The 17,008-nt window shown below is 39.0% G+C and overlaps 2 protein-coding genes across 2 annotated transcripts; both read right to left on the bottom strand.

Annotated features, from left to right (window-relative positions):
- Positions 1–3,173: 3,173 nt before the first annotated feature.
- Positions 3,174–4,127, bottom strand: gpr141 (G protein-coupled receptor 141; the record flags this gene model as incomplete). The annotated part of the gene is made up of 1 exon (XM_079234274.1): positions 3,174–4,127. One exon carries the CDS (start codon positions 4,125–4,127, stop codon positions 3,174–3,176), a length of 954 nt encoding a protein of 317 aa, XP_079090400.1.
- Positions 4,128–6,588: 2,461 nt separating this feature from the next.
- Positions 6,589–16,735, bottom strand: pign (phosphatidylinositol glycan anchor biosynthesis, class N; the record flags this gene model as incomplete). Its single annotated transcript, XM_079233974.1, has 28 exons — positions 6,589–7,648; positions 7,845–7,897; positions 8,008–8,050; positions 8,424–8,497; positions 8,642–8,717; positions 8,993–9,048; positions 9,226–9,312; positions 9,739–9,841; positions 9,974–10,076; positions 10,419–10,527; positions 10,610–10,715; positions 11,195–11,286; positions 11,652–11,744; positions 11,941–12,040; positions 12,411–12,550; positions 12,675–12,857; positions 13,190–13,268; positions 13,526–13,581; positions 13,841–13,933; positions 14,141–14,200; positions 14,346–14,386; positions 14,587–14,706; positions 14,809–14,939; positions 15,065–15,189; positions 15,527–15,633; positions 15,862–15,960; positions 16,168–16,289; positions 16,509–16,735. The coding sequence occupies 28 exons, from the start codon at positions 16,733–16,735 to the stop codon at positions 7,528–7,530; spliced, it is 2,799 nt and encodes a 932-aa protein (XP_079090100.1). The 3' UTR covers positions 6,589–7,527.
- Positions 16,736–17,008: the final 273 nt, after the last annotated feature.

Genomic DNA, 17,008 nt, shown 5'->3' with positions numbered 1-17,008 from the left:
TGACTCATTCATTTTGTGGAGAGAGAAGAATAATTGACTCTTTACGTTCACGTTCCCAATCACATTAACAGACAATAGGACCGGCAGAGAGCACTGCAGTGTGTTGGATTTAATTTGTCATCACATCCAATACAAATAACTATGTCCGCATTAAACTAGGATTAGAAGTATAAACCTGTGCTTTGAAGCTTTAAAGGAGAGATACACTATCATATAAAATTGATTGAAAATTAACGAGGTCCTCCTAACGAGGTCCTTCTTGGCAAATCAGACTCTCTTCTTTCTTTGCATCAAGATACAATATCTCAAACATTATAGCTAGTCAGCTGTTTAATACAGCTCGTGTTACTTGGAACGTTAACTTTGTTCACCACACTAATATACTGAAAACTGATTCAGCTTTGGTACAAATATGCATTCCAGTAGATTCAACAACCCACAGGTAGGATCTCCAGCTTACTGATTGGGAAATGTTGTATGTGAATGTAGGTTAAAAACATATCACGCATTCATAACTACTTAAAATCATAAAAACTGTTATGACTTCTTCAGCTGAAAACCAAGCAAGAAACATTGCATCCGCCTAGCAACCAAAAGCTCGTTGAAGCCATAAAACCAAGTGCTAAGAGGCTATCTCTGTGTGAACTGGCCATAATACTGTCGCTTCTATTTAGATTAGAGGTTTTAATATTTAGTGATGATGATCCGCCACCCAACCGACTCTAGTAAACCACTACTTCCTGATACCTGGGCAATAGTAAAAAATACACAGTACAGAAGAATATTGTTCATCAGCTTTTAGTTTGACGAAGTAAACATAACACCTGCTTTTAATTGGTTTGTCATGTTGTTTAGTTCTTAAGCCACTGCTATGATACTGGATTTGTGCAAATGAATAGAAACATGTGAATTAAAGTATCAGTCAACACTTTTACTTACGTGCAACATTTCCTCACATATTTTCTGTAAACTCAGGGTGCCTGAGGCCCTTAAATGAGCATTCCTCTTGTTTGTTCTTCCTACTAATATCACCACTTAGTGACAAGTCTGAAGGCTAGTTTGGTCAATAACATTCACGACCAAAAGTGGATTTTGTTTGTGATAAACGATTTATAAAGCTTAAGTAAAGCCCACGTGTCTTTAGGCTGTAGACAGTATGCATAGGGTGAATGCAATCAGCTGCACTATTTAAGGCAGATCAATACAACTACAGCCTCAAGAATCAATCCACAACTCTGACATAGTCTCAACAAATGTCACCATTGCAACCTTCACCAAGGTAGGTTTCCTGATACATTATAATATTACTGTCATGGTGTCCTGTGCTTATCCCAGGCTTTGACAGATGCTTTCGTCAAACAACTAGATGCCAATTGGATTTATATTTCCAATAACAGTGGCTTACCAAAATACATCTTTTAAAATATTTTAGAAATATGTAAGTTTTGTTTTATTAGACACCAAGTTATTTCTTTGTAGAAAGTGTGGAAGTATCATGTTTGTAGTGCATCACAAAAGAAAGAAAAACAATGTGACTGCATCTTGCTGACAGTAGCAACCTTTTGCTCTGTAACACTGCTCTTGTTCAGGTCCCGTCCTCGTACAGGTGAGATGTGTTATCACATGATCTTTACAGCAAAGCATGCGTGACAAAATTAGTCTATCTTATCTGTTTGGACACAAAATGCTGTCCGCGGACAGAGAGGCGAGAACACTACTCTCATTAAATACAAAGAAATTCAGCAGATTTAAACAACCTCAAACTGTATACTGCAATTCAAAAGTATGCCAGCTTTTGTTCCAGGACACAACAAAGCAATTGAAGTGTGTGTGTGTGAACAGGGAGAATAACCAGTACCATTAAAGTAAAAACCACGTGATTTATCAGAACATGTTACCAAACTTCCTTGAAAAACTGCTAAATGTAAGCTTCACTTCCTCAACAAACGAAACAGCATTGCTCATACCATACCACAGCCGACGTAGATATTTTGAATTTAAATGACAATTTACTCAGCAGGAGGACTTTGACTTACCTGTCTTTCTGTGTCTGCCCGGGATGTGCATTTATCCGGGTGTACTGTTGGACTCTGTAGTGCGCAGTCCTTTCAGCGTGACATTAATCTAAGTGACACTGAGAATAAGAAAATGGTAAAGCTGTTTGACAACATTAAAAAGGAAGGTTTGTAGAGCTGAGCGGTCTATAATTCAAGGAGCAACACGTTGGATGGCGCCACCATAGCCCTGTCATTAGATCGATTTACTAAACAAACTCAAAGCAGGGTGGGGATGTTAAACAGTAACCCAAAGCCATAAAAACCAAAAGGAAAGGATCACCATGGGTGTGTGTTTGTGTGCATGTCAGCCAGGGCCTCTAACACCACCTACGAGGGCAGAAGGTAAGAGATCCAAGAGGTTTGAGGTAATGTTTCACACACTAATGGTAAAAAAGTAACAATTATATTTATTCCACTCCAGCTATGTACACAGGCGTTAAGGGTTAGCAAATAAGGCGTGATATATTTATTTTTCCTTTCCACTCACATGCCTTTCACATGAAGTCACAATTTGGATAAATAAACGAGGGAATTTATAGACCATTGTTATAATCTAGCATTACAAATGTCAAGCTCGAAGCCTTTGTAGTATATGTAATGACCAGCAGATGGCAAGAGATCATTCATTTTGAGTGAAAAGCAAAGCACAGTTTCCAGCCATGACAATTCTTTCAATATAGTCACAGTATGGTAGCCTACTGGTTAAGATACCACAACCGTTGCTGCATGTCATACGTTTTGTTTCTCTCATTGCACTTTCTATGATCAAATAATTGCAAATAATAGTAACAAAAAAAGTTTAATAAGTCACATCACAAAAAGCTGCAGTTGACAAAACAGTCGTCTGTCTGGTTTTGAAGATCATCAACATTAAATAAATGGTGGTGACCAGTTTCAAAGGGGCGATTTAGTGAATATTATTTTTGTATACGTTTCATACATTTAAAATGCACTTTTGAATAAGTTGTAAACCATGCTTTTATTGAGATGCACATACGCAATAAAATACAAATAACAATTGATGTGGCAATAAATAACAGTGAAGTAAAACAAAGTTAGAAAATAAAGCCGCTAAAACATCATGACCCCCTATAACACACATCCAACCAACAGTTGTCAAATAGCCTTTCCCGGTAAGCACATGTAGCAGGTTCTCCGCCCCAGGAAGGTGAGCATGTCCAAACAGTTAAAAGTGGTCAGACTCAGAAACACCTCATTGACATTCTGCAGATAGAGTTGTTCTAAGTAATTCAGCCGGAACATGTGGTAGGGAATGAAGCAGACAACCATGATGAGAGCAAAGCACAGACTCTTCAGCTGAGCCCCAAAGTCCTGCTGAGAGGTGCATCCCTGGTGATGCTTCCTATATAAAACCCTCAGGGCATTGGCTTGGAGGGCTGTCAGCACTGTGGCCACCACTATGATGACTGTGCTTATGATGTAGTTAAGCACCTTGGTAGCAGACAATATGTTTTTGCCGAACTTGAAGCAGTGTGTCACAGTACTGTTGCCCGGGCTCAGAACTTCTGGGTTTTTCCCGTAGGAAAAGTGGATTATGCAAGGGACCACGATAAGCACCACCATCCACACCACAGCACTGGCAAAGAGTGCATGACTCCTCTGGAAGGAGGCCACCTGCTCAGCTTTGTGGTAGAACATCATCAGGCGTGTGATGAGGATGATCACGTAGAAGAGAAAAGACATGTACATGTGGATGTGAATCATGCCGCTGACCACTTTACACCACCCAAGGCCCAGGCTCCAGTCATTAGTGGCGTAGTAGTAAATCCTGAAGGGCACAGTGAGAAGGAAGACGAAGTGGGTGAAGATGAGGTTGAGTACAGCAATGGAGGTGATGGATGTCGTGCTGGACTTCATGATGTGCATCATGAAGCTGAGGCTGATGGTCCCGATGAGCAGAACCACAGAGTAAATGACCACGAGGACTGTGTGGTACTCATCAGGTTTGTTATCGCCATCGGGCGGCTTTGAAGTTCTGAATGAGGAGCTTGTGGTCGTCATCATGCTCATGGCGGTGGACAGAGGGCTTTGGGTCTCCATGGAAGCCATCTTAAGTAGAGAAAGAAAGGAAAGAAGAGAGAGAGGGGACGTATCAGATACGGGAGTATAGTGGAGGAATACATTAGGAAATGGTTGACTTTTTTCCCACTGTTAAATGTTTTTTTTGGAGGGAGTTATTTCCGAATTGAGATTCCATAGATAGAATGTATCGTATGCTACTCTTGTTTTGTGATATTTAACTTTAGAGGCAACATTGACGTGGCTGTTAAAAACAGTAACAGAAATAAGAAAAGACAGAAAAAGAGAAAAGTCATGTCAGTAAAATGTGGTTGTCTGAAATTATTTATGACTGACACAGCAGAATATATTACACTTAGTTTGTAATATAATGTGTTAGCCTACATTTAAACATCTCAATCAACACATAGACCATAGTATTATTTTAGTCCTCCATGTAAGTGGTAAGAACATATCAGTTTACATGAAACGGGACTAAAAGCAATCTAAACTGAAAATATATTTAAACATCATGAGGTTTAGAAACAAATATATTGTTCAGAGTATAGGCTACGCATTACCGAATTTGAAATTGCATTATGCATTAACTTTACAGTAAACAAAGCCGGACTCACATACCTTTTGGTTCCAAGACGAACTGCCTGCTGAGTGCTCTTGTGTGAAAATAAGGAAGTGTTACATTTTCACAAAGTGTGAGCGAGCATGGGAACAGCTTAACGTCGGCGAAAGTACGTTCGTGTTAGGTGTGAGTCTTTGTTTCTGCTTGATTGCATGTGCGGATATGCATGTGTGTGTGCCAACTTATGTGGAAGTTCAGTTTGTGAAAATGAACTGTCTGTGTGGCTGTTGTCAGAAACCATCAGTTTTGCATATTGTGTGTGTGTGTGTGTGTGTGTGTGTGTGTGTGTTTTCTGTCAAAAATAGGAGGTGATTGCACACACACGTTATCACAACCAAAGAGCTGGCTGCTTCCTCCTTCTGTTCACCCCTCTATCTACGTCTGCTATTTTGTGTCTGCAATATTCACTTAAGTACAAACTATTACGGTAGAATGTGATGGAGAACTGTACAGTGATTGGCTTATCTGTCGATTTACAGGCGGAAAGGGAAGAAGTGATTTGGTGCATGGTTGTATATACCTATGCAAAGATAATACGAGAGTACTAAACAGCATAATAAAGAACATCTGCCTGTGGTTTAGAGACAAATAGTTAAACTTACTGTAATTTCTGCAGTGTCTGCCTGGCAAAAAAACAAAACCAAAACCCCTAAACATGGATTTCACAGATGTAAATGCACTGTTCACGCCCAACGCTTCTTCTGCATTTTGTTTTGAAATCCCAAACAGGAGTTCAACTTTTATAACCAAGTTCATTTACTTATGTGCCTATATCTCTTATGTCAATATGTCTATTGTTAGGATCTCATTTAGTATGTATTCCTTAGAAGCATACGTATGTCATAAAACATCATGGTACAGTATGCCATAAAAAATGCATTGTATAGTATGTCATACAAATAGTATATTAAGCAATATAATACAACATATATTCAACCCACATTTGTAGGTGTGCCATCGATTTATGTGTGAGGTTGTATGTACTATATTGTTTTTGTACCACTTTAAAAAAATCTGATGAATAAGCAAATTGGTCTTACAATAAAGTAGTTCAGTACACTGCTAGTCTTGCTGAAGTTTTGACCTCTTCAGACTTTTCTCCTTCTCAATGCACAGCAGGTGAATGTTGTGCCAGAAAGCCCAACTCTGTTTCCACATAAAAAATGTCACATTATAGGAAGTCAGAAATAAGTCATAGCATAAAAATGTACAGAACGTTTACAAAAAATAATCAGGCACATCCGGTCTCCATGCATGTCTTACTTCTTGACTTAGATTATTGCAACCCCTTATTATCAAGCTTCTCCAATAACTCAAGTAAGACTATCTAGTTGATCCATAGTGAAGCAGTTGTACTAATAAGAACTAGGAAAAGAGATCATATTCCACTCGTATTAGCTTCAGATGCCAATCAAATCTTACTTAAATGCCACTCCTAAATGATTGCCTTAACATTAGTGACATCATGTTGCACTACGGAGTCAAAGTATTGAGAGAAGATGTGGTAGCTATGATGTTAACGCATGCACAATGAAGCTGGTATTTATGAATCTATTATTTATAACCATATTCAGAACGCACCAAATGCATTTCCCAACAGAGAAAAGTAGAGGGAAGGCCTTTGCAATTACTCTGACCACAAAGCAAGGTGCAACTTTTCCTCAGTAATAGTTTGGGAATGCATATGTGAGTTTAGTCAGTACATGATAATAATAATAATAATAAATTTAATTTATATAGCACTTTTCAAAATGCTCAAAGACGCTTAACATAGGACAGACATAAACAGAACAAAAAATAAATAAATAAATGCAGCTAATGTTATATTTGTTATCCTCAGTAATGTAAGAAACAAGGTTTTATTTTTATTTATTTTTTTATTAAAACACACTACATTTTGCACCACATCCCAATGTTCTTATTTACAATACAGGCATTTACAAGTTGTACAACCACAATCCCAGTGCTGGCCACTGGCTTCTCCAGCGCTGCTGGCGGCTAAAAGAGTGCATCCGGACTGCAGTGGTTTAAGAACATTAAAAGAGCGTTTTACTTTTTACTTTCCCACCTTAAGTTGCTCTGTACGCTGATGTACAAATAAGGAGCGCATACGTTATACTGCCACCATGTTTACTCCTGTTAATGGTTGCAGTGAATACAACACACAGGTCACCTTATGAAAATTCCAGTTTCCATTCCACTTCCTCAGTTTGCCAAAAATACAGTAATCACAATAAATTAAAATAACTCACTATTCCTTCTCAACAAGGATATGTTATAGGCAGCTTCACTGGAAATAATGTTAATAGTATCAAGTTACCTATCTTTAGTGGGTCATAATTCGGCACCCATGGCAAAGGTTTAATAAATAGTTACATATTCAAGTGGCCTTAGTCAACTCATCAATCATTAATGTAAAAACAATGATGTTGGAACAGGGACTGAGTGTACAAGACAATGCAGTGCAAACAAGTAGTGTGCAAAAGTCTGAGACCACAAGTATTTATTCTATATTAATAGACTTCTGAAATAACTTCTGAAAAGAAGAAGTCAGTATTTCCTCTGAAAATGAAAATCTGAAGTAAAGATCTATGTCATGTAATTATCACAAGTGAGAGGATGTTTTAAAGTGGTGTGGGGCTTTTGCACAGTATTGAGGACTAAAACAATATCCTCTATTTTATACAAACAAACTCTGGCTTAATAGGCAAATGCTACATATAAAAAATCTATACAAATATAAAAATCAAATAAGTAGAATAAATAGTTGGTTTATCCAGAATGTGTGCATGCACACACAAGCACGTCTATTTAGGGGAAGTGCATCTTGGGTCGCCACAGAAAGAGTCTTTGTGAGGTGAGAATGTGTGTGACCACACTGAGCAACATCAGGAAGATGGTCATCGACATCACTATCACATAATGGCTAATGCTGAAAGAGACGGAGAAATAAGTTTAACGTGTTTACGTGGAACTGTATGCATCACAGGTGGCATGAAAGAGATGATGATGATAGAAGGCACAAAGAAGGAAGATTCTAAGTCTTAATTCCTTACTGTGTACATGAGTCTAGTTAATAATTAGTAATGAATTAAGACTTAGAATCGTGTATTTCCAAGTTAACCTACCTTGTGCCAATATCCAACCAGCTGCCGTAGTCCTGCACTAGGAAGAAAAAGTGCTGAGGAGAGACGAGGGAGTTAGACATTATTATACTGTACTTTACAGAAAAAGACCATCCCAGTGCATCTTTCCCCCAACATTCAACTTGAACCTTTCACACAGCCTTACCAGAGCCATCAAGTCGGAGATGACCAGGACAATGAGGAACAAACTGGAAAGGAAGAATAGGAGACAGAACAAAAGGAAAGCATTACACACAATATTTGTCATACTAAAAACATACACAACAGCAAACATACTTCATAGACAGTAGATTGGCATCTTCTTCACACACTACAGAAAAAACTAACACACACATTAAGTTATCCGACTCATGGTTTTAGCTTTCTGAAAACCGCATATAGTGTGGCAAGAGGAAATGCTTCTTTCTGTTGGTAAGTGTTTGAGAGGGTTAGGGTTAGTATTGATATGTATTTGACACCAAGAGCAGATGTGGTTTGTGTACACTGGGTGTCATGTATGTCACCCCCCATCAACCCAAGCAGATCAGATCAATGACAAGTGGAGTATAGTTAAGACGCTACCTTCTCGATGAGAGCTGCGTTGCAACTTGGATGGTCTCAAATGTGCACATTACTATTATGAATGGAATGATAACCTAGAAGAACAAAAGGACAAAAGGACAAAGAGAAATATAATGAATTGAGGTTAAAACATATTTAAGCATATTTTCCAGGCATATACTATATCTAGATTATGACTGATGTGGTTATAATACCATAGAAACAAAGTTTTATGGTACCTTCCACATCATCAGCCCTCCCATGATGAATGGGTTGAAGACGGTGAGGAAACAATAAACAGACGCTGGGTCAAAACTAGAAAAAAAAAGGAGAAATAAATGGAGCAAGTGAGTGCAGATTAAAAAGTAAAAGACTAATATATTCAGAGTACAAATCCGTTTCAGGAATACAGCTGAAAAAATGTAAGTATGATTTTTTACAAATCACATATTTCCTTCCTGTATTCAAATGATGCATTTTTGATACCTAAAAATATCATCAAAACCATGAACCATGTACAACCCCCATTAACACAACTTCCTGCTATTTACCATACACAAATTACATATAAATAAAAAAACAGTACATACCTGTTAATGGAAGCTATGTTCCCTGTGCCGAAAAAAGCTGTTATTATAAAAAATACCTGAAGAAAATATATAGTCAAGGAAAGATTGCACACTTCACACATTAAACAATTTAATTTTAACTTTTCTGCTGACTACTTTGAGACAAAATCACTACTTCCAAATACAATAGTGCCAGAAAGGTATGTTCTTTTTTTTCAGCGCTTGAGCTAAAGTTACTGTTGCAATACGGATACAAAAAAATAAGATCTCCTGATGTCATCCAACTTCAGTTGTCGGATCTTGGTGATGTCAATATTTGCGGAGAAATCAATTGTGGAGAGCTGAAAGAAAATACACACACAAAAGCATGCACATACACATGTGAATACACACAGTCACACACATTCATAGACACACCCAAACATATGTTAACATCGGTCAGTGTACATTGTAGAGATTTATGCATGCTTACTTTACAGATTACATAATGTTATCATGAGTAGGAATGTCCTTGTTTCTTTGATTAAGAAAATGCCAATAAAGTGAGTAAATACTAAGTGTTACCAGAATGCTTCAGACCAGATAAGTAGAGGCTCCAGAATACATATTTGAATAAAATATAGGTGAACATATGTCTATATGGGATCAAACAGACTATTACAGTACATGCCAACAGGAAATGTGGTTGTCGGTGTTGTAAACAGCTGATAACATGTGATGCTAATCTTCAAAATCTAAGTATGGAAGCATACACTTCATGGTTTTACCTCTTGTCTGCCAGAGACACCTTGAGCAAGCATCGCTTCTTGTTCAATGTTGATCCACACAAACATCAACCAAGATAACACAGGAGGGAACAAAGCCTCTGACCTGGGAGGGAGAAAACACACATTAGAAATTGTATAATATTGTAGCTTGGCTGCGATTATAAAACTCTACACGCGGCGTGATTTGACGTGTCAGTGCGGCTGCAGGACGTGTGTGTGGAGTTGCTCGTCTTACCCCGTGCTGAGCAGTAGGTATGTGGCCGTGAGAGAGAGGAATATGCTGAGGAGTCGATGGAAGAGACGCGTTGAGCTCAACAGTGGAACGAGCATTGAAGATGCTGAGGAAAAGACAAGAGACAGGAGAGATGTGTTGGGTGTTACAGCTTGAGGGGCATGTAATACTGCAGATAACCTGTTTGTGTTATAAAGATATTTTTTTGTCCTTTTGTCTTTATTGGTTATTGGTTTATTATTGGGGTTGAGGGGACGAGATACAGTGATGGTGGGCGGGTTGAAATCAAACCTGGATCTAGCCAGGACTAAAATACTTTGAATTGTATCTGATCACCCTTTAAAAAATTTAAATAAAAACAAAATAAACAGGATTTTAATCTCACCATGAAATTCTATGGTGTAAAAAAATGGTTGTAAGTATCCTCTGCTCACTCACACCCACCTACCTAATGTGGTCCAGCTGATGATCTGATTAAAAAGTGGCAGGCCCTGTTTCTGCTGCAGGCTGGAGTGTGTGAGGGATGGAACGTACGCACACACGGCCACAAGGAGCATCTGGGTAGTATAGTTTGACACATAATAGTAATTTTTGGAAAAAGCAATGATACAAACACGACATGATATGGATTGAAGTTACCTGGGTGCCAAACTGCTGCCTGTCACTCAGGTGCAGTGTTGTTCTCCGTCGTGATGACCAGAGGTAACAGGCTGAAGTGAAGAGGGTGAGTACACCTGCACAGGTACTGAGCAAACAAACATCACATATGAAGTTATTATCACAGAAAAATTTTGCACATGGATGTTGAATGTAAATGCTGCTTTTATTTAGCAGTCAATTTGATTGAGATTGTCTGACTCCTCTATTTTACATATCATATTCAGTTTGTATGTAATGGACAGGCCTACTAAGCTTGTGAAAGTAGTTGTATGTCTTGTAGTTATAAGGCTCTTGATGAAGTTTTGTCATCTACTACATTTCTATATACGTATATTGATAAATATTGTGGTATTGATTCAAACTACGTTGCCCATCTTTATAGGATTTCTAGCAAACAAATGTCAACCCTATGTGATGATGTTTAAGTTTTTTAGGTATGAAGGTACACTCTTTTTTTTTTGTTATTTGTAACTGACTGACCTTAATCTGTTTTTTTAATTTAGCCATGGAGCAGCATTGTGGTAAACCTTCTGATAAATGTAAGCAAATAGAGGAAGCACTCACACCAGATGTATATTAGGCTCTCTGCCCACAACAGGCATCAGGGGGAAAGCAGCCACACACAGACAACCCAGACACCAGCTCACCGAACGGAACTACACAGGAAGAGACACAAAGTTCATATAGTTAGAAACTGTATGTGAGCTCATACATTATCAAACTATCTACTATAATTATCTGATAGTAGACTGATGATAATTAAGTGAGACATACATTTTGGATTTCTTAATAAAACACTGATTTATCCATTTGGTAGCTAATACATTCAATAGTCAATACTTCTGGAAGCAGGAAATGCTGCTACTGTGTTCACGCTCCGTTTCTAAGAAGCTGGACTTTGTATTCCCCAAACAGAACACATCCTTTTCTATACCTGTTCAAGTGTGAAATTAGTCAAATACCATGCATTTTTCTTGCATTTAGTACTGTAACTGCTGGAGCGGTGATAGAGCATAGTTACCTTGGCCTTGCCAAAAAGTCCCGACAGGAAGGGCCAGACAGAGAGGACAGCCAGGCCCACAGTGAGCATGGCGCGATGGAAGAAACTCACCACCTGGGGGCAGAAAAGTTAAACTGTGGTCCACGTTACAGAGCAACTTCTACTGTTCACAATGAGCCCAACACATTGTAACCAATTTGTAGTAAGTACTGTATGTGGTGGTCAACTCAAGGCTTATAATAACACAGCACCAGAGTGCTGTGGAAGAAATATGACTGACTATACAGTAGAAGACATTTAAGGTTCCTACCAGCAGCTCGATCCCAAACGACACCAGCACAAAATAGCCAAAACATTTCCACAGCGGCAGAGAGGGAGCTGAGCGAATTAAATCTGTCAGAGTTCCAAACCTAAAATGGATCAGTAATCTGATTATTTTTTCTGTGGTAGAAGGGAGAAAAGAAAGAAAACTGCACGGACTGTGCTTTCATCCCTTTACAGAGGAGAATCATGAATGGATACAACACCACTTCAAAGGATCACATTAACACCTCACTAAAGCTGTGCCAGACATGCACCAACGTGTGTGTGTGTGTGAGGTAAATTACATCCAAGCTGCTATATTTGTTGATTGCTGAGATCTCCATTGATGCGTCTTGTGATTTGCTGACATCCTGTGTTCTCTCAGAGAACAGCATGCAAGGACTTTACACATTTGTTTGATGTGTTAATGCTTCTTTTTTTTTCTAATTTACATTCTCTCAAATGTGCGTTACTCACTCTTTAAGGACAGAGTACCATAAAGGGACCGGCAGCAGGCAGTAAATGTAGTAGGTAGCGGGGCTCCTTTGGATAAGCAGGAACACAGTGATCACCACCGTCACACACACACACAGCCTTACCAAGGCATGGCCGGGAATCTTCACACATAAACAGGAGAAACACCAGGAATGTCATTTCACAAGACATTCACGTTTCAGAAACCTGTCGTGGTGGAAGGAGAGGAGGAGGCAAAGAGAGAGGGATTATAGCATATGCCCTGACCGGTTTGAGGAGACTGGGGCGTCTGTTGAGATTGGCGTGAGTCTTCAGTATGACAAGGACTACATACGAGGTCCAGCCTACAAATCCCAGCACCACACTGCAACCCAGGAAGAACCGATCATAGGTGTGGTAGTAGACGAGGCCCTCCAGAGCATGGGCTATCAGAGACCGGCACAGGGACATCTGACAAGATGAGGGGAAATGAAGGGGAGAACTAAATCAAATATGTCCTGTAGAAGATTATTAGCAAGGAATGTAAAGTAACAAAAAAGAAACTCTGGATGACAAAAATCACAAAAGGTTTACCACACTTTCAACTACAATATCAGCAGCTGAGTATTATTCAACAACATTGGTCACGACATAGTCCTCGAACGCACCATAAGCGTTAAATGTTGTATACGTGAACATTGTGTTACAACACCAGCTTCATGTATTGAAGTAGTTCACTTTGATTCACTTGTGCAAATGTTACACTACCTACAAGCTGAATACTGTCCTTTCCAAATACTCACAGTATCTTCATACTTCTCCAGCTGCTTCAGTATTCTAGCCTTGTGGAAGAATTCAGATTGTTTTGACTCAGTGAGAAGTCTGGAAAACAGTGAGACAAAGCAATAAAGAGTGTGTGGAATTGCATTTAATTGTGGTCTGAAATATGTTGACCGGATAAAGCGTGCTTCATAGACCAGCAATGGAGTACCTCAACATTTGAAAGCTAGTTAATGTTCTTACTGAAAATATTACCAAGCCTTTCACACTGTAAAAAAAAAAAAAAAACTGTTTTTCAAACTTAACACACTAATTAATTCACAGATATTATACATAATTAACTCACTAATTCTACTTACTGGTATGGGGTGAAGAGAAAAGACAAAGTGGTCTCCTTTTTCTGTGTCATTTTTATCTACAAAAAACACAATTATCACAATTTAAACCTTAAAAAGTACATGTTCAAAGCTATCATTTTGAAGTTATTGTTATAAATTAAATTAATAGTAGTGGAGATGTCTAGTAATACCAAGATAGTAGTACAATTTCAACTGATAATATTTGTGTTACTTGAATATCTATTTAAGTTCAACAGTGAAGTGATTGTTTTCTTGGCCTCTGTAACATACCAATGACCCACGTGTCAGTAATAGAAAAGCTGGATGCTTTCATACCTTGTACTGCTCTAGTACTTGAACAGCATTAGTGTACATGCTTTCCGCCTTGAAGTGGTCACTGTTGTTAAGGTAGAGAAGAGGTAACACACCCTGAAGAGACACAAACACATAAAAGGTGAAGATAAAGATGTGTGGACATATCCTTTCAGTTACATCACTGATTGTCACAGGTACTGGAGTGTACTTTCAAAATCAATGTGCGCCAACTTTAATGATTCTGTGAGCACTTACATACAACTTTCTAAGATAATAATCACAAAACTATTTCCCTTGTCCCTAGTTTCTCTCTGCACTTACAACTGAGTTAACAGGAAACGGGACACCAATGAGAGAAGCCATGAGGGGAGCGATGTCTGCCTGCAGAAAACAATTAAAAAATATATATAGTTTACTACCTGTTGTTGTGTTATATCACCATATATATATATATATATATATATATATATATATATATATATATATATATATATATATCTTATCAAAAAGTGTCCATGGGCCTAACCTGATTGACGTCAACTCTACGAAGATGCTCCAGTTTCCAATCTGAGAAAAACAGCAGGCATAAAAACAAGGAAAACAATGTCAATAAAACATATATCGTAGACACTTTACAACATTACTGTTTTTTATATTTATTCAAAAGAAGAAATTCCACCCTGCCTGAAAATAATACTAATTGTTCCTGGTTCCTAAATGTAAGTTAAAAAACACCTGCATGAGTTCCTAGTGCATGAGTTCCGCACCTTGTAGGAAGCCATCCTTGTATGGTTGGGCTACAGTGACTTTGTGGGCATTGTTAACTCCGGCTCCCCACACCACTAAAGGGGTGAGTGTCTCAGAGGGATGACCTGCACCGTGTGACCCTAGAGACACATGCACACACATCGACAGATGATATCACAGACTTGAGTATTTTTCATTGTATACAGTAAAAAGGCCCACACACACAGAAACAATAATCTTACCCCAGTTTGTCATGCCATGATCGGAGGTGAACACATACGCCGTTCTTCCATCATGACCAAAGAAGTCTTCTACCATGGAGACCAGTTCAGCAACACCAGTATCTACGAGGCCAATATTTTCAAGGTACTCCCTAGACAAAAGACAAATAAAATACAAAGATACCACAACTTAAATGAATACTACTTTGTTCATTCAATTTTATGTCATGCAGAGTGAAATCAAAACAACAAGAAATCGTATCAACGTGTCTCTTACTGTGACATGGGTCGGTGAGCATGTCCGTTTGTGTCGATGCCCAGCAGATGCAGGAAGAAGACGTTCTCATCCTGGAGCAGATTGGCCCTCAGGCTGGAGTTAGACTTTGCTGACTGAAAGAATGACTAGAGCAGAAAGAAAAATAAACGCAGTTAGATGTATTCAAGATGGCAATGTGCAATCCTCACAAAAACTATTTTCTAAGAAAGCTCATCGCAGTCTTGCTACAATCCATTGTCATGACTCAACGTGGCATTGCATTTTGCGACATTAAAATGCATTTTGTTTCCACAAATGACATAAACACCTTTCTGCGTTAAGTGACCATTAATACAAAAGTGGAAAATATAAGCTTTACACAAGCAAATTATAAAAAATAAAAAAACATGACTTATTTAGTAGTTATTGTCAACAGATTTATCACGACATGCATCGTTACAGTTAGTAATTCCACTACAATACTTTGACTTGTGTGAACACCCAGGTGTCCAGCCTGGAGGCATCTGTGGAGGCAAAGTCCTCCTCCTCCGCTGGGTATGTGTGAGTATACACATGGTCTCCACTGGCACCTGGAAAAACCACAGCACGGAACAAAATGAGCTTCAATACGAGGAATTTAAAAAAGGCTGTTCAAAAATTATTCAAAACATGCAAGCAGTAATGATGAGGAATAACAGAGATTAGTTGCTTTTCAATTTCAGATCTAAATCCGTGACCTTTTGCTTTTATGCCGATTAGGTTGGTGGTCCTGCTTGAGTAAATTGTTTGCATGTGTGTATGTATGCATGTATGTGTACCTTTAGCAAACATTGGCAGGATATCAGGGCTGCCCCAGCACCAGGTGTTACGGGTCTCATTAAACACAGAGTCAAACTCTACAGGATTCTCCTTCCACCCTGAAGACACACGCACGCACGCATGCACGCACACGCGCGCGCAGACACACACACACACACACACACACACACACACACACACACACACACACACACACACACACACACACACACACACACACTTCAATGACCTTGCAGTCACAAACAGACACAACAGTAGTAGTTAATCTTTCACGCAGCCTTTTCTGCATCAACATAGACACCTACCTTTAGCAATAGCACTAACATCCTCATAGAAGCCAGCGATGAGAGCAACATGACCGGGACGGGACTCAGTGGGCACGCGTGTGTGCGACACACCCCAGGTACCCTTCTCTTCAATCACACTCCTGATATTGGGAAACACACAGAGAAGTGCACAAAGAAACATCACTTACTCAGGAGTTAAAAACAAAGAATGAAAAGAAAAGACCAAGAATTACACACACAAATAAACAAAACAAAAAAACTCACTGCAGATATACACACACTGTTTCCTGTTCTGGACAACATTATACACACAAACACACACCACATCGAAGCTCACTGCTCCATTTCAGTTTCCAAACCTCAAGTACGGGGCCCTGGACGAACCGTTGGGGAGGAGTGTGAAGAAACTGTCTGCTCGGAGACCATCGGCCACCACTAACACGAGCCTGGACGCAGGGGGTGCCAGGGGCGTGGCCTGGGGTGTCATGCCGTGGACCAGGGGAGAGGTGAAGTAGATGTCAAAGATAGAGACGAAGAAGACCACATGGACTATTAGTCCAACCAGGAGGAAGGTGATCATCCTCATTTTTCTCAGCACCGAGCTGAATCAGCAGAGGGAGGGAAAGAAGGTGAAAAAAACAAAAACAAAACATACATATTATATTAGAGTTTAGGATTAAAAGGTTAGTTAAAATGGAGAAGGAGGTATTAGAAAGGTTCACTAGCCGGGTTGAGCCATAGTTTGTGTCATGTAAAGATTGCTTAATGGCTTGAGTAATCCTTTTGTCACCATCTGCTATTAGCCAACGAGCAGAAAGTATGACTAATAGTAACTCTAGTTCATTCCAATAGTAAGTTA

This window comes from Taurulus bubalis (genome assembly GCF_910589615.1).
Source record: "Taurulus bubalis genome assembly, chromosome: 18".
In the NCBI taxonomy this organism is placed as follows: domain Eukaryota; kingdom Metazoa; phylum Chordata; class Actinopteri; order Perciformes; family Cottidae; genus Taurulus; species Taurulus bubalis.
The sequence above is the reverse complement of the archived record's forward strand: the minus strand, read 5'-3'. Positions and strand labels throughout refer to the sequence as shown.